General features: G+C 35.7%; 2 protein-coding genes, 1 long non-coding RNA gene and 1 pseudogene across 3 annotated transcripts; 1 reads left to right on the top strand and 3 right to left on the bottom strand.

The window, feature by feature from the left end:
- Nucleotides 1–8597: 8597 nt before the first annotated feature.
- Nucleotides 8598–9808, bottom strand: LOC125475019 (metalloendoproteinase 1-MMP-like). Its single transcript, XM_048579348.1, has 2 exons — nt 9334–9808; nt 8598–9013 (listed from the first exon to the last, which is right to left on the bottom strand). The coding sequence occupies exons 1-2, from the start codon at nt 9806–9808 to the stop codon at nt 8598–8600; spliced, it is 891 nt and encodes a 296-aa protein (XP_048435305.1).
- Nucleotides 9809–12454: 2646 nt separating this feature from the next.
- LOC125474830 lies at nt 12455–14133 on the top strand. The gene is made up of 3 exons (XR_007256223.1): nt 12455–12750; nt 13284–13330; nt 13670–14133. It is a non-coding gene; the product is annotated as an uncharacterized LOC125474830 (long non-coding RNA).
- A 2079-nt stretch (nt 14134–16212) lies between these two features.
- Nucleotides 16213–19048, bottom strand: LOC125474825 (laccase-15-like). The gene is made up of 5 exons (XM_048578927.1): nt 18866–19048; nt 18328–18479; nt 18009–18253; nt 16668–17738; nt 16213–16490 (listed from the first exon to the last, which is right to left on the bottom strand). Exons 1-5 carry the CDS (start codon nt 19022–19024, stop codon nt 16360–16362), a joined length of 1758 nt encoding a protein of 585 aa, XP_048434884.1. The 5' UTR covers nt 19025–19048; the 3' UTR covers nt 16213–16359.
- Nucleotides 19049–21639: 2591 nt separating this feature from the next.
- Nucleotides 21640–23600, bottom strand: LOC125475018 (annotated as a pseudogene).
- Nucleotides 23601–24626: the final 1026 nt, after the last annotated feature.

Raw genomic sequence — 24626 nt, 5'->3', positions numbered from 1 at the left:
ACCTTGCTAGGACCTTCAACCCGGTCGAAAGGAAAAAGGATCCTGCATAAATAAACAAATGTTTACTATCCTCACATCGCCAGGCAAATACAAATTAATCTGATGCATCTTCAAATAAAGCATCCAAAAAATTCGAAAGAAATCTATTATTAAAAAGTCTATAGATTTCATGGAATTTCTAATAGTCAATAAAAATATACGAAATCTAAAAATTCGATCTCATCACATAAAAAACCTTACAAAGACCTACATAAATCTAAATACAATGAACCCCTAAATTCGATATAATCACACAAAAAACCATGCAAAGGTCTACATAAATCTGAATACTATAAACCCCTTAAGTTTACTTGATCAAGGTTATCTGCGAATGACTGGTTTGGGTGTACGGCATACATTTGAAAAAGAAAAAAATAAAGTAAAGCAACACCTTCGGGTTTTGAACAGCAAACATCAAGAAACATTACACACTCCGTTTTCACCACAACAACTAATTTGCTAAGTATGATTTACTTGTATTAATTCATATCATATCTACAACATATATATATATATATATATATATATATATAAATTGGTCTCTCTGAACTCGGAGGCCCTAGGCGGGTCGCCTTATCGGGTGCCCATGACCGACCCTGATGAAGTTCCATGGGAGAGTGGAGAGTAGAGGAAGAGGATGATGATACAAGATTAACGGTGGGGATAGGGTAGCTAATCATTTAAATTCTAATGTCCACTACAAAATTTTAATTTGGAGCCGATTAGCTCGTTCATAATACGTAATTCACATGACTTTGACTAGAGCTACTGAGCTAGAGATCTTGTAGCTCGAGAAGATGGTGGGGAAGGAAAAAGAGGGCATTGTAGAAGAAAATAATTAACTCACTCTAGTTGTTGTTGTAATTTCCCTTGAATTAAGTATAATTAGGATACATATTTGATCATCGACCAAGTCCTAAATCCAAGAATATAGTTATTTTTCTGGTCAAATAAAATGTGTTGTACTACCGTATGTAGTAAATTAACGTTGTTTAATTCAAAAAATTTGTGAGTAACCTAATATATTGTCAATTAATTTTATGATGAACCTAATTTTTTTTCTATCTTTGCATAATTAAGACGACTCTTTTTTCTTTCTATGTTTTTTTTCTATGCTTTTTGGGAAAGAAGGGCAGTTGGGAAAAAAAGATTTAGGACATCAAATTCCAAAGAAAATGGAAGAAGCAAACTAGTCCATGTTGGACGCACACCAGCACACTAATTAAATATTCTTAGAGGATGACACATAAGACCAAGATCACATCAACTTATTTTGCGATTACAGTAATTTCTCTCGGTGCCATTAAAAATGAAAAGACGAATGAAGAACTTAGTTTGTTGTATATATATATTTAAGTCAATCTTGGTAGACAATATGGTTCAATAAGTTAAAGCAAACTAATAAGCTATTGTGTTTGACATTCTTCTTCTGTTTTTTTTTTTTTTTTTTTTTTTTTTTTTGGTAAAGAAAATCTAGACGGTAAGAGATAAATTTATTGATATGAAGAAAAAAAAATTCACCTAGGCGGGGGCACACAAACTTTATCCCTCATTAAGCAAGAAAAATAAAAGGAGAAATTAGGTTCTCATCCCTCATTTTGCTACTCCATTGATTAAAACTTTATTCCTTTTCAATTTTTTATCAAGGTCCTTGGGTATTAATAAACAATAATAAAATATTATTTATTTCTAAAGATATTCATTTAGTGTTAAAAATGTTACAATTGGTATATTTATATTTATGGCTAAAATTTTTATCATATATTTTTATTTTTAGTTTGTACCCATTTTTAATTTGAAACCCTTTTTAAATTTGTACCAATTTTCTTTAATTTGTACCCATATATTAATTTCTTTTTGTGCCCATATTTTTTAAAGTTTTATTTGTATTTGTACCCATATTTTTTGATTTATTTGTACCCATTTTTAGTTTTGCTAAATTTACCCATGCTAATTATATGTATTTATATTATGTTTTAAAATATATCAGTAATTATTTTTTAAAATATGTTAATAATTATATGGGTACATTATTTTCTTGCTATAATTTTGTGAAGAACAATATTACTCTAATATTTATTTTTAAGTATTTATTATATTTTGAATTTGTTTAAATTTCTTAATTTGTGAGACAGTAAATGCATAAGTTTAATCTCATACATAATGTTAAGGAACTCGATCAAAATATTGAAACAAACAAAGTTTTAGTTTTTAGAATCAATTAGACCGAAAGCATAAACTGACATAATTTCAATACTTTCGTGTGCAATATGAATAAAATAAAAATTTTCTGACGTGTTTTAAAAATCACCCCTGAAGAATATAAAATATGGTTAACTTTATTAATAAATAAGTTATAATTTGAGTAGAATGCCGTATTCCAAGTGCACTAAAAAATTGCTTGGAATTAGTCTCTCAATTGTGTTCTTCTGACTTTTTTGGGGTTTCCCCCGGCCATCGTTTCCAGTCTCAAAGACATAGCTATAGTCGAAGTCATGATCATGTGGAAGACGCAGATCAAAATCCATATGGACTAATCAGCGTATCACCACCGTTAAATATTAGCGCATTAGAGTGATATCAGCGTATCACCACCGTTTATCTTTTGTTTTGCTTGAATTTCAGTTTGTAGCATATTCTGGTTTTTCAAATTTTTACGTATCACCACCGTTTAATCTTAGTACATTAGAGTTATATCAACGTATCACCACCGTCAAATATTAGTACATTAGAGTTATATCAGCGTATCACCACCGTTTAATCTTTGGTTTTGCTTGAATTTCAGTTTGTAGCCTATTTTGATCTTTCAAAATTTTAAGTTTTAAATATATTCTTTCTAAATAGAGCGTATTGGGCACCTGGTTGTTAGATTGTATTGCTAGAACGTAGGCACAAAAAGACCCCTATTTGTGCTTAACTCTTTATGTTAGTGTCCTAACTTGAGAGGGCAAAAATAACTTTTTGTCCCCCCATATTTTTTGTAGTGTTATTATGAGATTATTACTTTTGCTTAAAATCTAAACATTAAACAATTACCAGTCAATCGAACTAGAGTGACAATATTAGACTAAACTTCAAAACAGGGTAACATATCTGAAATGCATGCAGATGATGGATTCAATGAAACAATTGTCGTATCAAAAGTTTACAAATATAGTGCGTCATACTCAACACGTTCAATGACTCTACCATCAATTCATACACACCCTTGTCTATCTGCACCTTAGCCGAACGTACTCATTTGTCCATCGCAAGCAACCATGTCTTTGATCACTATCTTAACAAGTCACCAGCTCTGCCTGCTTAACTCCCAACACATAGTCCTCTCTTTCTTTTCGAGGACCCAAGCGTGAAACCAATCTTAACCCTACTCGTCCCCACTTTCAAATCCTGATTCGATTCCAAACCTTGATCAAACCCATTACCCACAACTACAGGCATCGACGACTGAGCAACCCTCTCAATCTGCCTCCACTACTACATTAAACACTTTGCGCGACGAGGGAGTATTTGTCGCGCAAAGCATTTCCAGGTCACACAAAACCTATGGTAGCATAAATCGTCATGCAAAATTTGTCACGCAAAGGTTGTGAAGAAAGACCTTGTGCGACGACGTGGGCAGTTTTGTCGCGTAGCAAAATGATTGTGCGATGCTTGCTCATTACAAGAAAGGTATATGGACAAAGGTTTTCGTCGCACGATATAAGAGGGTACAAGTGTGCTTTTGTGACGAGAAATTTATGGGGACGTCTACTGTTCGTCTCAAAAATGTTTGCGCGATAAAACATGTAAGACGTGCATCGTTTTGCACGATGACGTATCTTCATCGCGTAAGTGTAATTTTTAATTAAAAAAAAGAATTTAATAAATAGAATGTTATTAAAAAATATATTTCATACAATTGACAAAAAAACAAAAAAAATTTAATGAATAGAAAAACAATTTATTTATAATATAAATAAAAATGTACTTACAAACACAAAGTTTAAAACGAAAGTGGGAAAAAAAAACTACGAAAAAAATGAGACATAATTTATGGGCAAGTCGTTTGGAGCTGCTTGGTAATCTTGCTGTTGGAAGGGGGTGGTGTTGGGGACAGGGTCAAAGGTCGACGAGTCTGATTGCTATGTATGCTCAGGGTGGAAGGGCTTTGACGGCGATGGTGCAGAAAAATTAAGGAACATATCTCGGAGGAACTAAGGGCTTGTACAATCAATGACATTTGAGTCTTGTATGATACAAGCTCACTCTTTAGGCCAGCGACTTCGTACATCAAAGTCGTAACCTCGCCCTTCAACTGCGAGGATGAAGAGGCTTGACTCTCCCGCTGCCTGGCATTTCCCATCCCCCGACAATATGTCCCTGGCCTCCGACCGAAAGTCTGGTCAAATGTCTTTGTAAGGATGTGAAACCCCGCATCTCAGGGGGAACCACAGACTCGATCGGTGTGTTCGGGGAAAGCTGGGGGTGGACTCTTGAAAGACCGATTGACCCTTCTCTACCATAATTGCATGTGAAATAAAACATGGAATATTAATAGCAAACAATTTGAAATAATTAGTATAAATCTTTAATGCATAAGAAATTAATTACATGAAGAAACTCGGTCAACTCATCCTCGAGCCGAACATAAATATCAGCAAAGATGTTGATCTTCGGGAATTTTGAACCCCTTTGAAATAAAAAAAGATAAGGAAAATGTTAGTACGGAAACAAAAAAAAAATTATATATATATATATATATTAGCGACATTTTAATATTGGAAATGAAAGTTTTAATATATACCTTCTGCTGCGCCTCCATCCTATATGAGAAATGCCTCAAACCCGAATGGTGGAGAAGAGTCTTATTCTCCCAATTGATCTTGTTCGCCTTCTTCTGTTATACACAAAATAAATGTATTAGTTGTAATATTTAAAGAAAAAAAAAAGTAATAAACATTAGAAAAATTTTAAAAAGTAGAATGAAAGAAGCCTTATTTAAAAACGCACCACATAGCTCAGCTTCTGAAAATGACCGTAGAGCCAAACCCAACTATCTTCTCGGTCCTCAAACTCCTTCGGGCAACCCTCCTCTAGAGCAACTTGCGGATCATCAAATATCTCGAAATACTGGTGTAGGTGACTCTTCCACTAGTTGTAATGTTCGGAGAAGAGCCAATTGAGGTACTCCAACATGTCATTGTTAATGTCATCGAAATTGTAGTTTGTCTGCAATGTAACAAATATTACGAAAGTATTAGTGATAAAAGACATTAATAAATATAAATATATAAATTTTACATGATAAGCATTTGAAGTGTGGGGGCGCCGGTGAGCACGTCGGGCGCTAACAAGAAACGCCACTGAAGAATTTGAAGATGTCGGCGCCTGTGGGATTGTAGGACCAACTGGGTCAACCGGATTCATCGGCCTATGGTCCATCTCTACCGGAGTAGTGGCAACAGTAGTAGGTGTAATCGTCAGACGAGGTGTACTCATCATCGTCTTCCAGCTTCTAATGAGCTATGACATCTACAAAAGTGGAAATAAACCATTACAACCTTAAATCTAACTCACTGTCCTAATTCGATAAGCAATGAAATATGTAAAACAATGGCATATGAAAATCATACTTATACAATTAGACATAAATGAAACATGTAAAACCCATACACGGAGAGCATATCTTAGTATATGTTTATTGGTGCAAGTCCGGCTACTAACTACAACTTCTTCGATAGTTAATAAGCATTACATTTCATCCCTTGTACTTGGCTCTATAAGGCAAAAACAAATAAATATACGGCTTTTTAGCAAAAATGGTCCCTGAGATTTGCATAACACATCACTTTGGTCGCTGAGATTGAAAATCAATAAAAATGGTCCATGAGATTGTCCACCATCCATTATTTTGGTCATTCTGTTAAAACTCTGTTAAGTGTGCCAGAGTTCTTGACAGGAAGTTTGGGCAATTTTGAAAGCTTTGTAACTCAATCGTTTCTTAACCAAATTCGACCCATAATATATCAAAATGATGATAGGAAAGTGCAGAACAAGATTATACCTATTTGGAAGCCCAATGGTTGTCGAAAATGGTTGGAAAATAGCCTGAAAGGTGACTAGTCAGCAGGAAAACTGGAAAACTCACCGGAAACTAGGTAAACTTTAAACGTTCATAACTTATTCAACACTCAATGAAATTGAGTGATTCAAAAACAAAAATCATACTTCTCAACAAGACGAAGAGAATGTTATTTTCTTGACGGCTAATTCTCCATGGTTTGGCCGGAAAAAGGCTCGAAAGTGGCTATTTGGATGGGATTTCCAGACTACGATATTTGATAATTGTATTTGGCAATGGAATAGCTTTTGGGAACAACTCAGTTGGATTGGGAGAAGACACTGATGCTAGAACATATCGAGTGGGAAAAAAATACAAGCGCCATAATAGGGGACTATGTTATTAATGGCAATACTGACACAAGTCAAGCTTCTACACTTCACTTTTCTTGGACACAAATTTAGAGCCTACCATAACAAAACTTCCTCAAAGAAAGGGAGCTGGAATAGATCATGAAGCAAATAGTACCTCAGGTGAGACCGTCACTCTAGCAACTCTAATTGAGAAAAGTTTATGTTGGTATCAATTGAGTTGAGGCAATTGCTAATGGAGTTTGAGGAATGCAAAGCCTAGTGGAGAAAAGAGAGAGAGGAAGATAGAGGAAGATAGAAAAGAAAAACAATGATTATTAGAATCTGTAATAAAAACTGCTCAGTCACTATTAGACTCCATAACAATGTATTGAACTTCATAACAAAATTTATACCAAATCCTTTTACAATTTACTGGATTCTATGTGAATCAATTAAAACGCATGAAATACATGAGAGTTAATAATTTCATTAAACTCTATTAGAATTCTAATTGAATACACCCTCCTTACTTGATAATTTATTGCCTTTTTGATTAAGTTTTAGGGTAATTTTTTATAAATCCATTGACAATACATCAATCAAATTTATTTTAATCATAAATATGTGAATGAGACCTTAAGGTACACCATAACACTTCAATTAACCAGCATTTATTAATTAATGCCACTATATATAGCTAGCAACGTGTGAATTTTTTCCAATTAGGTCAATCACACGCCTCCTACATCGTACCTCGTGCGACTCCTGTTTTACATTTGGAATCAGATACTGCAACGCATTTTTGTTTTATGGTTTTGTATTTTTACATTTAGATTTACATTCTGCAACTAAGCAGCATGCAAATTCTTTTATTTCTCATCAAGTCAATCCCACGCATAGTCACATGCCTACTATGCTTCACATCTCACGCGACATCTTTTTTTTTTTTTTTTTTTTTTTTTTTGTACATTTGGATTCAAACACTACAATGTAGTGTCCGTTCCATGGTTATGGTTTTTACATTTGAATTTAAACTTTGCAACTAAGCAGTGTGCAAATTCTTTTATTTCAAATCAGGTCAATCCCATGCATCACTTACATGCCTACTACGCTTCATACCTCGCACGACTCCTATTTTTTAGACTTGTATTCAAACTTGCAGTGTTTGTTTCATGGTTCACCAGCAACTGATGTACACGTGCGATCACTCATTCCCAGACCCTGCCGCCACCCGGCTTCAGGATCTCGTGGAGGTCATTGAAGGTTCTGGAAGGAATCGTGCCAATCAAGTTATCATTCTCGCTGATCTGTTGAGCCGTTGGGATTTGGTGCTCATCGTTGTCACCAATGACCTTTTCTTTTTCATCAATGAGAAAGAAAGAATGACAGAAGAGAGACGAAGAGAAGGATGGGAGAGAGTGAAGAAAGAGAATGGTGAGAAAGCCAGGAGAAAAGAATAGACAAGGACAAGAGAGGGGAAGAGATAAGGAAATGAATAAAGTAAAGAGAAAAGGGTATAACAGTCATTTTCTAACTAGCCCAAACCCATGCTGCATGCTTCATTGACCTATGCATAATTATTATAAATATTTCATTTATTATGTCCAAGTAAAAACATTGATCATCGATATATGGCTAATTCGTAAAGGTTCTATTGAACTTCGGCTAAATAACCTTATGTTTTAATTTAGGACTAATTACACTTTTCAATTTGCACCCATAGTTTGGGTAGTAAAATGGAAATAAAAATAAAGTAAAATATTGAACCTGCTCTTAAATAATCTTTCAACTTCGACATCAAAGTTGCTACTACTACGGTCTAGAATATTTCTCCATACTTATAAGTGACAGCTCTTAAATTTAAATATGGCAAAACAACGAGTTGGATACAAATTTATTCTTTAAGTAAATATATGGTTTGGAAAAAATTAACGCGCTTAGAAATTAAAATTTATAAAAAGAAAGTTCATAACATTGAAAAAAAATCAAATTTAAACCAGCATATATATGCTATTACAACTTTAATTGATGCAATAATGTATTGCGAATCCCAGTACACTCCAGCTGGGGTAACTTAATTATTGGATAAAGGAAAAAAAAAAATGAAAAGTTGACTTTTGCAGAAATTTAATTATTTATTTTTAGTCCTTTTGATTATTTAATCAAGAAGTGCTATATAAAGATTTAATTCCTTGAATATCATCCGCATGCAAACTTTGGGTAAATCTAGTCCGAACACCGGAAGACATGACAGCTCCTTCAACAGAGCTATGTCCTCGCCCAAGCAGATGCCCGATTTCATGCAAAGCCACGGTTTCCAGGTCATAAGCACCCTCCACAGCTCCCACAGCCCACGGCTCATCGGCGTCATATTGGAATCTCCCAATGGTCGGTGCAAATGCATGAGCAAGAGTCCCACCGCGGCCATCAAATGGATTCCCATCTCCATGATCACCCCGACCAAAACTGATCTTCAGATCTGCGTTCTCGTAACTTTGGGCTTGACTGAACGAGAAGTGTGTTTCCTGCCCATGTTGCAAAAGCTCGCGCCACTGCGGCCTGAGCCTCAGCTGGGGTGCTTTGATCAAAAGCGTAGGTGAGATGGTACTTAGATGAAGGCCATTTAGCGTAGGTGAGATGGTACTTAGCTGGGGTGCTTGATGTTCTTACCTGGATTATTTTCAGAATTGTTAAACTTCCTTTCTTTCCCTCCTTGCACAAAGTTCACAGTTTCAGTGTCTTTGCCCTTCTCTTGTCTCTATCGAGTTTCTTCTTGAACATACTGTGCAATGAGCTCATCTACATCCCAACTCTTATCTTGTGTGTTATATGACACCTTCAGTTGAGAATACTTGTTAAGGAGGGCCTGCAGCATTGTAAAGACCAGCTATTTTTCACCAATGTTGACATCCATGGAGTTTAACTTTTCTGCATCAGTCATTTTCGTAATGTGATCCATAATTGAACTAGTATTATCAATCTTGTTGGTTGTCAAAAGTGACATGTATTGACTGATCTTTGCTTTCTGTGACCCCTGGAACTTTTTCTCTATCGCATTCAAATATTCTGCAGCCAACTCATGTTTTTTAATCCCTCCTCGAATTGTATCAGTCATCCCACTTTCAAGGATTGAAAGTGCAATTTTATTTGCTCTTGTCCACCTCTCATAGTCTCCATTTTTTGCTCTAGTGCTTTGTTCTGTTATCATTGGTCTTGGAGTATCAATGACTATATCATACTCATTAATTGTCAACAGTAGTCCAATTTCTCTCCTCCATTTCTTGTAGTTACTCCCTGCAATGAGAATTAGGATATTTGCCAAGTTTAAAGTCTTCAAGGTTATTGCAGATGTTGCAGATGAAATCACAAACATGAACCAGTTAGGTTCCTAATTTCCTTTTGTAGATTGCACATCACAATTCACATCAATAACTCATACATATAGACTTAACAACATATAGTTGATAAGCATACCTAGAAAAATTGACTTATCATAAACTCAGCAAGTTTAGAATGAGATATGCAACAACAGACAGCCAATAGATGTCTCATGCATGGTAATCATTATCCATCACTTGGCAGAAAATAAAACTACATTAAAATTTTCATATCACAAGACAACTGCATACTCAAACATGATTGAGCATTCATAACTAGTACAAAAACATGTTTGCGCTACGGTAACTTGCACGACGGAGTAAATTTCGTATCACAAAGTATGTTTGCACAATGCTAAACACAAAATGTCATGCAAACGGCCTTTGCGCGACAGAGGTGCACCTTCACCGCCCAAAACAATTTTGCACGACATCAGTCTTCGTCGCAAAGTTCCGTTGCGCAAAGGCCGTTTGCGCAACGCCTCCTGTGCATCGCGTAAGATTTTGGCACCAAACCAAGAATGATTTATCGTTTTTTCCCAACATTGCACGACGTAGGTGCACCTCCGTCGCGCAAAACAGCTTTGCCCGACGAAGATTGGCATTGCGCAAAACAACTTTGCACGACGGAGGTGCACCTACATCGCATAAAGTCAACGATACTTAGAGTTTATTTATACTTTCGTTAAGTATAACATAAGATTTTGTCTCATTCCACCAGTGTAAATATTTAAATTGAAAATCGAATTCATTCATTGTATTCATATATGATCAGGGAGTGTAGTTATAAAAAATCATCAAAATCGGAGTTAAAATAACCATTAAATCGTGATTTTTCATTTATAACCGTTGAAAAGTTTTGTCATGTTACTTGATCTTTGAATGTTTGTTTTTTGCGATTTTTGGCGTATGCGATCTCGAAGTATATACAAACAAGTTTGACGGTTCGATCGTTGAAACTAGTTTCATAGAATGCGTATCACATCAAGTTCAATGGTATATATATATTTATTAAATAGCTTTAAATTTATTTATTTTGTATGTATAACACTTAAGAAATTGAATGGTATATATATTTATTAAGTAGCTTTAAATTTATTATTGTAGTTCGGATCGGGTTTTTGTTAGAAAAAATATATTATTGTGTTTTATGTAAAAAAAACAAAATGAATTTGAAAGGAGAAAAATCACATTTTTAGTAAATTTTATAATAATTTAAAAAATATATATAATTTGTGCAACGAATGCACACCTTCGTCGCACAAAGTCAACCACTTTGTGCTATAACATAAGATTTTGTAGTATCCACTTGTGTAAATATTTTAAATTGACGATTGAATTAGTTCATTGTATTCATATAGGATCAAGCAGTGTAGTTGTAAAAAATAATCAAAATCGGAGTTAAAATAACAGTTAAATCATGAATTTTCATTTATAACCGTCGAAAAGTTTTTTCCTATTATTTGATCTCTGAACGTTTGTTTTTTGCGATTTTTGGCATATGCGATCTCGAAGCATATGCAAACATATTTGACGGTTGGATCGTTGAAATTAGTTTCGTAGAATGCGTATCCCATCAAAATAATATATTCACTAACACTTAAGGGTTTATTTATACTTTCATTAAGTATAACATAAAATTTTGTGGTATCCACTAATGTAAATATTTTAAATTAAAGATCGAGTTCATTCATTGTATTCATATAGGGTCAAGGAGTGTAGCTGTAAAAAGTTATCACAATCGGAGTTAAAATAACCATTAAATCGAGATTTTTCGTTTAGAACCATTGAAAAGTTTTGTCCCGTTACTTGATCTCTGAATGTTTACTTTTTGCGATTTTTGGCGTATGCGGTGTCGAAGCATATACAAACAAGTTTGATGGTTGGATCGTTGAAATTAGTTTCATAGAATGCGTATCCCATGAAAATAATAGATTCACTAACACTTAAGAGTTTATTTATACTTTCATCAAGTATAACATAAGATTTTGTGGTATCCACTAATGTAAATATTTTAAATTGAAGATCAAGTTCATTCATTGTATTCATACAAGATCAAGGAGTGTAGCTGTAAAAAAATCATTAAATTCAGAATTAAAATAATCTCTAAATCGTGATATTTCGTTTATAACCATCGAAAAGGTTTGTTCCGTTACTTGATTTTTAAATGTTTGTTTCTTACGATTTTTAGTGTATGCGATCTCGAAGTATATACAAACAAATTTGACTGTTCGATTGTTGAAATTAGTTTTGTAGAATGCGTATCCCATCAAGTTCAATGGTATATATATTTATTAAGTAGCTTTAAATTTATTTATTTTGTACGTATAACACTTAAGAAATTGAATGATATATATATTTATTAAGTAGTTATGAATTTATTATTGTAGTTCAGATCGTGTTTTTGTTAGAAAAATATATTATTATATTTATTGAGCAATTTGTTAAAATTGGGAAGTTTAACGAAAAACCATATTTTTACACTAAAAAATTAATCTTAGTACTATTTACTTTATCATTTATTTTTTTCTTATTGTTAAAACTCACTTTTCAAATCATTTTCATTAATTTCCTTTTTAAATTATGACGGTTTAATTAGAAAAAAAGAGGCGGTTTTTCAAAATATTTCCGATTGGAAAAAATGGGCGCTTTTTGTTTTGTGTAAGGTGTTCTCATTCTTCCCTTCAGAGACCACTCCAGTTCAAATCCTCCCTTAGACCTCACTTCTCCTTGCGCCTCCCTCACTCTCAGTCAGTCACCACCACTCACCACTCTACTCTGGCAACCCCACAGCCGCAGCCTCGCAGCCTTTGGAGCCCAACTGTAGTCTGCAGCACCCACTGCAATCTGCAGAACACCTCAATGGCTCAACCCTTTCGCCCTCGAGCACTCGGTCGCTTCACCGTCGACAGCCGTCACAGCCCAGAGTGATTCTAAGGTAAATTATTTAATTTCGCATCTTAATTTCTCATCACAGCAAGCCCACCTGAATTTCTCTATTTGTATTGGAAAGCTCTGTTTGCATTTTAATGGGAATTACGATTAAAATAGAAAAATTGATGAATACAAGCACGTATATAATTAAGAGAAAGATGATGAATACAGCCACAACTCTGTTTGCATTGAGTTTTCGTTTTAAACTTTTTAAATTTATGATTATTTTCTGGGTAATTTCTTTGTAGATTTTGCCTATTAAGATTTCTGATTTATTTATGTTGTTTATTGTTCATCAATTAATTGCGAAATAGAATTCAATAACTTAGTCATGAGATTTGTCTTCATTTTTTTTATGTTAAATGAAACCCTCTTGTTTTCTATATGCGTGCGTGTGTGTGTGTGTGAGTATAGACATAGCACCAGATAAGGAAACACAGACCGAGGCGACATACTCTTCTCAGCACTTTTCTTGTTGCCTCTTGGAAATATCGATTTTATGAACTAACGTTTCTCACTTTGATTGGCGACTTGGAGTGTTGGAGACCAAACAAGAAGAAAAAAAATGACAAGAGATTATTCAGGTAATTTGTTTTATAGTTTTTGAAATGACATCCACCATCCTTGTGGGTATTCTGTTGGGTTTTTTTATTTTAATTTTTAAAAATATTTTTTTACAGACTAGTTTGAGTTGAATAAATCAATGGGTGTTGGAAGAAGTTGTCCTTGATCAGTTCAGTTGGTCAACACAACACAACATTGCAGTTGCTTAATTCATGTTAATTGTATTAGTTTCATTGAGCTTCTGTGAACAAATGCAAGGAAGGATATGATATTACTTTGCCTGTTAATTGATTAGTTTCAAATGCAAGAAAGAATTAGTTTCTAATGTGTTATATTTTTATGGTTCAAAAATTGTATAGATGTCACAGTTGATCACTTGTCGTCGGAGTGTGACCAGTGCACCTCCCGCATTTTCAGCACCTATCGCTTCAGCCGCGAGTGCTCCATTGATTGGGGAGCCTACACCCCTTACTGAGGCTACTCCTAAGGCGTCCCAGGTGCTCGCATCATTGACGTCATCAGTGTTGGTTCAGCAGCTCAGTGTGGCCCAGGAAGTTGCTCGGGAAGCCTAGATTGCAACACAGTTTTCGGCCCAAGACGAGAAGATGAGCATGATCTTACGAGCCTTACAGATGTCTAGCCTCCAAATCTTGATGCCAGCACCTGATCTTGCTTCACCTTCGATCTCCCAGCCATTTCGCCCAGCCTATACCTAGTTTCTGTTGTATCAAACCTAGAATACTACTTGTTGTAGTTTTTTCTTTTTTGTTCGGACATCTTCTATTTACATTTTCATATATTTTATAATTAAATACCTTTTCTTGGTTTATTAATTATTGTTTAGAATTTAATTACAATATTTATTAAAAATTAAATAAAAATATTGTTGCAAAAAAAAACAAGGGTTTGCGCGATGAAGAAGTAACATGCGTCGTGCAAAGCAGTTTTGCGCGACGCATGTAACTTCGTCACGCAAACCTTGCTGTCACTACCTTGATGCGATGGTTGATGTGCGACGATGGTTTCATTGGGCTAATTTCTGCACGATGTTTTTTAACTTTGCACGACAAAGGACCTGCGTCGCGCAAACTGTTTTTTGTACTAGTGCATGTCCTAAGATTACTTATCATTGATTTCAATTAGATTGAGCCCATGTTGAATTTGTTATTGAGATTTAGACTTATCAAAATTTAAATTTTAACAGAAAATTATGACTCAATGTTCATCGAAATATTAGGCAGACAAGGAGGAAGCAGTGCAGATCATCAGACATACCTTATGCAGATCCAATTTGAAGAAAACGCAGCGGAAATAATCATCCAAATTGATCATATTAATTTAGAGGTTGGGGAATCATAACCCAAGAGCATGTTTTGATGAATGGTGTTTCTGATCGAAAAGCCCCAATTTGAAAGAAACCCTTACCAATGGATTTGCAGAAAATCCAACAGTAAAATTCTTTTGAAAACCAACGGTAATACTTTAAACAGTTTTTGTTGTTATTCGCAACCCTTACACAAGAACCCGTGTTCAATTCCCGAACGCCGCAAAAAGGCATATTTTCTTAAATTTTTATTTATGCTTTTGAACCCATTGAATTTAATTACAGAATTCATATACTTATAATCAAGGCTCTGATACCACATATTGGCATAAACATAAAACCAAGATCAAGTAATACGAATCACTGTAATTAAAACACAAACCAAAATCCATCAGCCAATGCACAAAGAAGAACCATACCAGCAGATGAACTAGAACCGGTTCCCACGCATGTATGTTTTCTGCAACAATGCCGCAGTGCACCTTCTCCTCTCTTCAGTGTTCAAGATGCTCAACTAACAATAGGTCTTAGTCTGGAATAGAGCGCATACACTACGAGAGCAGAGGCCACCACATATATACTACATAATCCTAGCCAAATCCTAGAAGGATTTCCCTATTAAAATCCATATAGAAAACCAATTCATTCCAAATAGCAGACCAATTACAACATGGATTCACAAATCCATTCCCAACAAGACTTCCTATTCAATCTCTAATCCTATAACCAAGTTCACAGATTCATACTCATACTCATATTCCTACACTTCGAGGTTGGTCCAGGTCCCTAGTAATGAATCCAGATGAACACATTGGTGTAGCAAACACTTGGTTACCTAGACCCAGAATATATCTATACAGGCTGATGAAATTGAGATTCCATCATAAAGCCAATTGGCAATATGAGGAGTAGCCCAAGATCATATAAGCACATATCAAACCTTGTCCCTCACCGATGTGGGACAACTCTCAACACATGCCAGTTGACAGACAAGAGCAATGTTTATAGCTTTGGAATCGTATTGCTGGGGCTTCTAGCTGGGGAGATGCCGTTGGCCTTTTAAGAGACCAGAAAATCAAAGAATCATAACATCCCATTTCGTTTCTTCTGTAGAACAAAATGACATCTTTCAGATCGTTGTGGCACTAATTGTAAACAGAGAGCAACTCAGAGCAGTTGTGGAGCATGCAAAGAGTTGCATCAAGTTGAGTAGTGCCGAAAGGCCAGCGATGGAAGAAGCGGCAATAGAATTGAGGAGGTTATGTGGCGGCACACATTATCCCTAAGCCGGCTAGTTCACGTCGACAATTATTGAGAGAGAACCCACTGTAGGGGAAAGGAAACCTTGACTAATAGTATATTTTTGACCAATGATCTAACGGTTAAAACCTCAGAGTATAGATCTAGAAAATTCCTACGAGTTGTTTTAAATAATCCATTGCAGTTGAACCAATCTTTAAAATAAGGCCAATAATTTTAGTACTAATACAATGCGCATTGATCATCATATTTCTTTGATGGAATCTTTTCCACGTGTTCTTGAGTCGTGACGGCCACCAAATTGGCGACAATGCAAAGCCAGGTGAATTTTTATGACATATATATCCTGGCCACGGCCAGTCCAAATAGTTGCTAGTATAAAATGGCATTAGAAAGGACGAACTACATGCTGTCCCAATTTATTGCCAAGAACATAGAACCAGCTCGAAAGCTTTATAAAAATTGTTAGCATGGAGGCATTCCTTGTGGCGGAGGTAAAATCTGCGCTTGTAGGTTCTTTCCATTTTTTACTATGAACGTCATGTCCATTCCCCATGACATATGTCGGTCCAGATGACAGTGCATAAACCAAACGCCTACATACAACGACAAGAACAAAAACAATTTATCATGAGCTAATTATCATTCATTAATATAACTAAGTAGGGAGGTTAACTAAAATTGGAAACTGAAAATTGATATGGTTATTATAAAACAGTCCCTTAGATAATATATTTAATTAGAGATGATGAGCATCTTCATTAATTATGTACCAGGATTGTCTGCCTTGAATCTAATGGTAGTCCAACCATTTACAGGGACAGCGATGGTGTTCTGAAGAGGAGGATCGACAAGATTATACGTCAAAGGATCCTTGTCCTTGTCAAAATTTCCAAGCCCCCATCCCACAACGTAGAAACTGAATCCATGGAGATGCATCGGATGGTCATCTCCCGCCACCAAATTTGTCCCCTGAAACACAATCTCCACCGTTGAGTTGTACTCCAGTATCTTCACCTCCGTCCCTTGCTTCGGCGTCTGTAGGTACAAAGGCAAGTCCTGAGCTGTAAAATTAAACAGCAAGGGCGGGGAATTTGGAAAGCGACTTCCAAATGCCCCATTGACATGGTAATAGTAAGCTTGCAATATGTCAATGGTGGGGTTGACAAAGCTAATGTTGTTGACACTGGCAGCTAAACGTGTTCCATTAGGCCCAGCACATGAATTGTTCGGGCAGGGTAGTGAGTTGATGGAGAGTGTAAAGAACAAATGAGTTGTTATCTTGTGTGGCACGTCAATGGGGTGTTTTTTATCAGCCAAGCTTTTGAGTTTACTGGTAAAGTGAACTGATGCGTTGGTGTTGTTATGGGAAGGAATATTAGGCAAAGAAGTAGGGGATGAATTAGAATTTCCATGGTATCGGAGTAGGGCGGTGGTGGTTGTGTTATCGTAGGTAATCCCAGCCCCGCCAACGTAGGCTTTAGCAGCAATGTAGTAGTTGTTGGGGCTTTGGTCGGCATTTAACAAGATGTCAATGGTTTGGCCGGGAGATATGGTCACATAATCTGTTGAAAATGGCTTGGTGTAGCTAGCATCTGAGCCTACAACTGTGACGTTGTGATTGGCAATGGCGAAAAACATCATCTCTTGCACGGCGGAGTTGATTAGTCTGAGTAGGTAGGTTTTGCCGTAATCAACTATGAGCTTGAATGTGTCTGGTTTTGAGCAAGGATAGAGATCGCCGGGTTGACCATTGATGAGGAAAGCACTTGAAGTATTAGGGTCCCCTCCGCTTTGAATGGTTTCATTGTAAAGTTGTCCGATATCTTCCTTCCACCACTCTCCTACAATTTTCGAATCAATGATTTGCAGAAAAATTAGGATCGTAATTTGGAAATGTTTATATAAAAATCACTTATGTTCATAAGCTCTTTTACGAGAAATCCTTCCATTAGAACACATCGAAATTCCAATGGAAATTCAAGTGAAAATGCCCGAAAAAACCTTTTGACTTTACATGACAATGTTATCACAAGTGTATTTATGTTATTTGAAAGCGCTTTAAGCTATTATATAAGCGTTTATGGGATTGAAGTTTGAATTCATTTGCATACCCAAGATGATTGGAAATTCTGCGTGAGGCTTGGGAAAAGGGTAAGTGGCTCCCTTCTTAGGGTATATGACTATAGCACCGTGGACGGTGGCTCGATCCCACTCACTGTGAGCATGCCACCATAGAGTCCCTTCCTCTGAGGAAAATATAATGGTTTGGGTAAACCTGGCTCCTGGTTGAATAGGACATTGCGTGACGTATTCAGGACCATCGGACCATGGATTCCTCGGTTGCTTAACTCCATGCCTAAAATATAGATGGATATCATGAATTTAAGTAAAATTCTAAAGAGATTACATGCGATAAAGTTGATTAATTACCAGTGGATGGTAATGTTACGATTGCCTTTGTTATAGACATCCACTACAACACTATCTCCGGCATGAACATACAACGTTGGCCCTGGAAACTGACCGTTTATAGTCAAGATGTTCTTTGTGCTACACAGTCGTTTATATGGAGTTTCTTCCACCTAAAATTGATTATTGCAAACAAACAGAAATATGAGTTCATCAATATTTTTGAAATCAGCATACACATCATCGGTTATAAAGTGTAGATATACACACACCATGGATGTGTATATATGCATTTTAAGTTAATATATTATAGCCGAAAAATGCTAGTAGATCATGTTTTTAAATCATATTTTGTAGGCCATGTGAGGTGACGGTTGATGATTGAATTATTTTTTTAGAGCTTTAAAGAAGGAATATAGCTATCAACTGTCATATTATGTGGTTTATAAAATATGATTTAAGTAAATGATCTCTCTAACAACATGCATGATGCATGCAATTCATACATATGCATCAGAATTCAGAACTGAACTGCATCGAAAGGAAATGAGCTAATTACCACAAAAGTGTAGCGAGGAGGCGAAGCTTGGCAATGGAAGATCCCAACAGTAGACAATAACAAGCCAACTACAAGTTTCAAGCTAATTAAAATCTTCATGCTGATCGACGACGACATTGATGATTCGTTTCCTATGTCTACAGAAGATGTAGTTCGCATGATGAGTCGAGGATGGATGTGTGTGTATATATATATATATATATAGAGAGAGAGAGAGAGAGAGAGAGAGAGAGAGAGAGAGAGAAGCACAGGAGCCGATTATACGTAATCGAATATTAATCAATTTACTGGTGAAGGAGAGAGAGAGAGAGAAGCACAGGAGCCGATTATACGTAATCGAATATTAATCAATTTACTGGTGAAGGTTACAGCTAACAGTGGATGTTGTGCAAAGTAGGAAGCGTTCATGAACCATAGAGGCGGCTTTGGGAAGCCAAAATTGCAATCGCACGGTTGCCCGAATTTAGAGGGCCCTAATAATGTTGTATAATTTTTTTCTTTCTAAACGTAAAAATTTGAAGTGCCAGTAACTACACCATAAAATTTAAAGTTAGAGTTCTAAAGGTTTTTTTTCTTATTTGTTTATTTAAAATTGAACTGTTTTTGAATACTTATTAAAGTTTATACTTGCAGCTCTTTTTACTTACTATTTAATGACATATGTAAATTTATAATCGGGCAGACATAAAGTTTGTTTTAATTTAAGTTATTGTTTTCTAGTATCAATACATTGTTCTACTTTCTTTTTTCTGAAAAAAAAACTATCTTAAGAAGGTGCGACCCTTTTATGAATTTCACACAAAATCCGCGAAATCTCAAATACAACCATGTTAAAACACGTGTTCTTAATATCTTTACTATAGGATAAATCAACGAATTCTCCCGTACCTTTTCTTTTCATGCGGTCACAGATTATTTTTACTAATTAATTAACATTATGTTGATTAATTAAGCTTGGATTATAATATTTAAGTCCCCTGTGTTATTTGAAATTTGTATGTTATTTGATGAGGCTGATCATCAAGATCGACTTGCACAAGCCCACATGGCATAGAGCCATAGGAGGACTAAAAGGTTAGGCTTGTGTAAGTATATACCTAATCCATCATAAGCAGAGAAAGATCTATCTGATGTCAGAAATGGTCATTTATTAATATTCCATAGCTAACAAATTTATTAGGACATGATGCTATTTTAAATTATACTCTTCATACTCTATCACTTTATGTTTTTGACATAATATTTTATAATATTAACACGGAAGTTAATATTAAACTGTGAAGTGACACAGAGTCCACGAAAAATTTTATTTTGAAAGAATTTTCTTAGCATTTCTATCATGATCAATTTGGTTCATTTACTATATAACTCTATATGGTTGAGCAATTACCTTGTACTACTGGTCCTACTTCTACTGTGGAATAATCAAACAAGCCAGAAGGGATTCAAGGGAATGAAGAAGCAGGTTGGAATTTCACAATTAATTTAATGACCCGCCCCTGTCCTGTCCTCTATTCCGTGTCTTTGAATGTTACCTTTGTAATATTTTAATTAATTAGACCAAGTTGGAATTTCCCATTTAATTTAATGACCTGCCCCTGTCCCGTCCTCTACTCCGTGTCTTTGAATGTTGCCTTTGTAATATTTTAACTAATTAGACCCAACCACCCTAACCTAGGACGATTTACTTTGCTTCTACTCGTATATTTCTGGTGCTTAGAGATTCAGAAAATTAGCTTAACACTCAATGAATATATAAATCCAAATTAAACCTGATAGCGATATTTGAGCAATTTTTTTTAAAACTTTATTATAATCAATAAGGGGAGAGATAGATTTCAAAATTATTACAATAATATAGAAAATGAGATAGTTTCAAATTCAGAATGCATGAATAAAATCTCAACATCCTATCTACGAGAATATTTTGACCACATACAATTTGACAGAATGCAAATTGCAACATTTTAAAGCCGAAAAGGTTTTGGTTTCAATGAGAGTATGATTGATTGGGATCTTGCATCTTCTTAGTTAATTGTGATGTGGGCTTTGGGATCAACCCAAACAGAAATAATAACAAGGGAAGGTCAACCTTTGGCGGGTAAGCAATTAGGAAACGAATCTACCAAACACAATACCCACTTTCCAGGCTTCTGGTCCAGTGTTTATGAACTTGTGAGACATCAAAGATCGATAACGTTAAAGGACACCCCACATTCCGTTTTGGAGAATATATTTTTTCTTACAACTATTTCATAGTTTTAGTAACATCGCTCAACTAACAAATATCTCCCACATGTTTAAAAAATGAACCACACGTCTAATAAATACTTTGTAAGTAACGAAATAGTTGAAAGAGATAACTATGATAATAGAGGACTCTTGCATATTAATGAATTTTAAGCTTTCATTTCGTTGAATGTGACTCAACATTTAAGCACCCCATTTAAAGATGGAGAGGGCTTTAAATAGGAGCAGACTACTATTTTACGATTTTTACTTTTTTTTTTTTTCCAGGAAAAAAAAAAATAGCCATTGCCAATGCCTGCTTTTAACAAAAAAAAGGAAGAAAAAAAGGGTCTCCCGGCCGGGTAGAAGGTTGTTTTTCTTTGAAGCGTTACAGATCATTCCATTTATTTTCTAACAAATAGTTGGATTCAGCGATGATCAATTAATCGTTGATCGATCGTTTCGTTTGTCTCTGAATTACTAAGAAGATGTTTCTTCATCTGCCCGATATGTTTACGTTAAGTCAGTCCTTTTAGCCTCAGAACTGAACCCGAGTTCCCCTTCTGTGGGGTTTGAATTAATACAGAAGAAGCCGGTAGAGGCAACATTACGCGTCCTGCTACACAATTCTATCATTCACGAACGGTATTGGAAAATGTTACAAGTACAAAAAGATAGGAAATTTCTTTTTCAAAAAGAGGAAAAGAGTGTAACTCATACAATAATATGCTCAAACTCCAGTTATTCTTTCATCCCTAACCTATTTTTCTCATCCCTTGTTATCCACATATATTGTGTCTTAAAATATACCTAAAGTGATGCCATGTCTACGAATCAACCCCATCTTCATGACGTCCACAATCTTGAAACAGATGAAGAAGCTGCAACACTCTTTCCTTTGCCATCCAAAGAAGCCCTTGTTGGACCCATATCCACACTTTCCTTTGGTTTTGGTTTCTGTAAAACTTGGGGCTGATTCTGCAGGATCTGTATAAGAAAAGTAGTTACTAAGCAGAGAAAATGGGGGTAGCTACCACAAATCACAACAGAAGTTATTCATCGTCTCTTTAATACCTCTATCTGGTGCTGAAGAAACTTTTTCTGGGCCTCCAGCTGAGAGCTGTCAGATTTGGATCGCTGCCCAACCTCTCCCCATAGGCCACGTTGGTTCCAGGGACAAACATGTAAGGCGGAAACTGAGAGAAAGAAAAGTTTGCAGGTCCACCAGGGGTTGCAAGCTGCGGTTGTGATTGTCCACTACAAGCTTCTCCACTAGATTCAGTATTAGAGGAGTCGACAACCATATGTCTTTGAACCTGAGGAAGTGCTGCATATTCAGGAGACCTTCACACAAGAGGGCGTAGTTTGTAAGGGTCTAGTATGCAGCATTCTATGCAGTGCGACATATCCAAATCATATGTATCAAGCACACACTCTCACAAGCAACCTAGGAACAAATTAAAATACAATGGAAACATGTGACTTCTTCTCCAATAAAATGTAAACTAACACTTACGATAAAGGTGTCATTACCATACTTGTCTGTTTGCAGAAGGATATACATGAGACTTCTAATATATCGATGCAGCAGCAGCAGCAGCTCGGAGCCTGGCTTCATATTGACTCACACCATCACCAGTAACTCCACCATTCTGAGCCGTTGTGCCTGTCCCTGTTCCCAATTAAAATCATCAGTCAACTCACCACAATTTTATACTGAACAAAATTTTAGAGTCCCATATGATCATACAATAAAAGAGCGACCATGAAACAGGAAATCCAACGGCATTTTATAGGTGCTTTCATTTTTCATTTCCTTCTACAATAATCTTTCATGTATGAAGGAAATGGAAAAGTAAGTTTAAAAACTACGAAGTTCTGAAATTAAAAGCAACAAATTGCCTTCCCTCTAATAACCAAATATCAGACCTTACGTTGAAAGAAAAAACAAATTGCAATGCTCAGATGTTTACCCTGTTGATAAGAATCTGTCCGTGAACCCCTATATGTCCGCCAGCTGTACCTTTCCCACTGTCAGGAGGTACAACTAGGGCCCTGCAAGTAGGGCAGGTATGCTGTTGCTCTAACCATGATCGAACGCAAGACACATGAAAAAGGTGTCCACATAATAGTTTCTTGGTTGTTGTCATCTCTTTACGGTAAATGATGCAAGTTGCGTCACTTCTGCATATCCACCATCAATAACTAATTAAGACTCCAATATGCAGAATTTGGTGATTACAAAATAAAACACTTGAAACTAATGAGACCTTAAACTTACGCATTAAGCTCTTCATGCGTAGCGGGAATCGATCATTCATGTTTGATGTGAGCTTCTGATAACGAATGTAATCAGCAATGCCAATCTTAAAGTTCCTAAATGTTTCATAGAGCTCACGTATCAAATGCAGTGGCACACCATAGTACCTGGGATGGAACAAACTTCACGTCAATCAAGATAGAATAACCTCAGCTTATGCACGTCAACAAGCAAAAAGCTCCACATGCTTAAAACTTAAATCGGTAGGATTTCGGCCCAACTATTGTCTCATATTCTAACATTTCATGTCCACAGCTTCTCCGCCGCATGGGAGCCAAACATGTTGGAATCAACACAGATTGAGCCCAACACATTCTCAAAATTGTGTCATATTTAGCAAAAAATTGTGTGTATTGGGTACTTATCTAAACCAAAAGATAAACAGAATACTCACGTGAAAATCACGAAGAAGAAGCTGTGGGCAAAGGAGATTCTTTTTTATCTTGTGTAAGTAATGGATAAAGGAAGAAGATTCCTCTTTTTCTTAGATAGTTTAAGAAGAGTTTAGGGAGACTTCCTCCTTAGCCTATAAATATGTGTGTATCCTTTGTAAGAACTCTAGACTTGAATGGAAATTACTTCCTTTTATTAACTTCTCTTGTTAATCCTTGTTTGAGTCATCTTTGCAGCGGTGATGCTTACTATGGTCATCTGTGCTTTCAAATATATCTTGGGGTACGTAAAATTCCTAAACCTCCTTTGTATTTTTTCTTTATTATAATTTTTTGTAAAGACAGATTAGATGAAATTAGCCCTTCGTCAACAGTGGTGCTGCATATGTTAATATAATTCCCCTGCTCCCTCTCTCTAGCATAATTGATAGCTTAACACACAAAAAAATTAATATGATTAATTTATTAGCACTGGTGCTGCATATGTTATTATATAATTAAAGTTAAACTTGCAGGTCTTGGTTTTTTATTTTTTTATTTTTTTTATTTATGTCGTGTGGGATCACTGGGGTTTATTCCAGTGTGAAGCGACGGAAGTTCTTTAATCTTAAAGCCAAGTTCTTCCAGCAAAATGAAGGGTTATTGTTAGAGCAGCATATTTCTTTGATGGTGTTCTGAAGAAAAGTATTGGAGTATATAGGACTAGTACTACACGTGAGAAACATGTGCATGTATGGCTTACTAGATAAGATAGTATAAATAGCTTTTCCTTCATTAATATTTTAGTATGTTGTAATATCAGAAATATTAAGTGAAACAT

The sequence above is a fragment of a genome, unplaced genomic scaffold, assembly GCF_019419815.1.
Source record: "Pyrus x bretschneideri cultivar Hongxiangsu unplaced genomic scaffold, Pyrus_bretschneideri_v1 Contig13, whole genome shotgun sequence".
Lineage (NCBI taxonomy): Eukaryota > Viridiplantae > Streptophyta > Magnoliopsida > Rosales > Rosaceae > Pyrus > Pyrus x bretschneideri.
This window is presented reverse-complemented; position numbering and strand designations above follow the sequence as displayed.

Bases quoted from the DNA above. Each gene is read 5' to 3' on its own strand.
- LOC125475019 (XM_048579348.1), bottom strand. From the start codon at position 9,808: ATGTTTGTGATTTCATCTGCAACATCTGCAATAACCTTGAAGACTTTA. The intron at 9,014-9,333 runs GTGAAAAATAGC...TTTTGATCAAAG, and splicing joins CTCCATGGATGTCAACATTG to CACCCCAGCTGAGGCTCAGG.
- LOC125474825 (XM_048578927.1), bottom strand. From the start codon at position 19,024: ATGCGAACTACATCTTCTGTAGACATAGGAAACGAATCATCAATGTCG. The intron at 18,480-18,865 runs GTAATTAGCTCA...AATCAATTTTAG, and splicing joins CTCCTCGCTACACTTTTGTG to GTGGAAGAAACTCCATATAA. The intron at 17,739-18,008 runs GTATGCAAATGA...CGAAAATTGTAG, and splicing joins AGAATTTCCAATCATCTTGG to GAGAGTGGTGGAAGGAAGAT.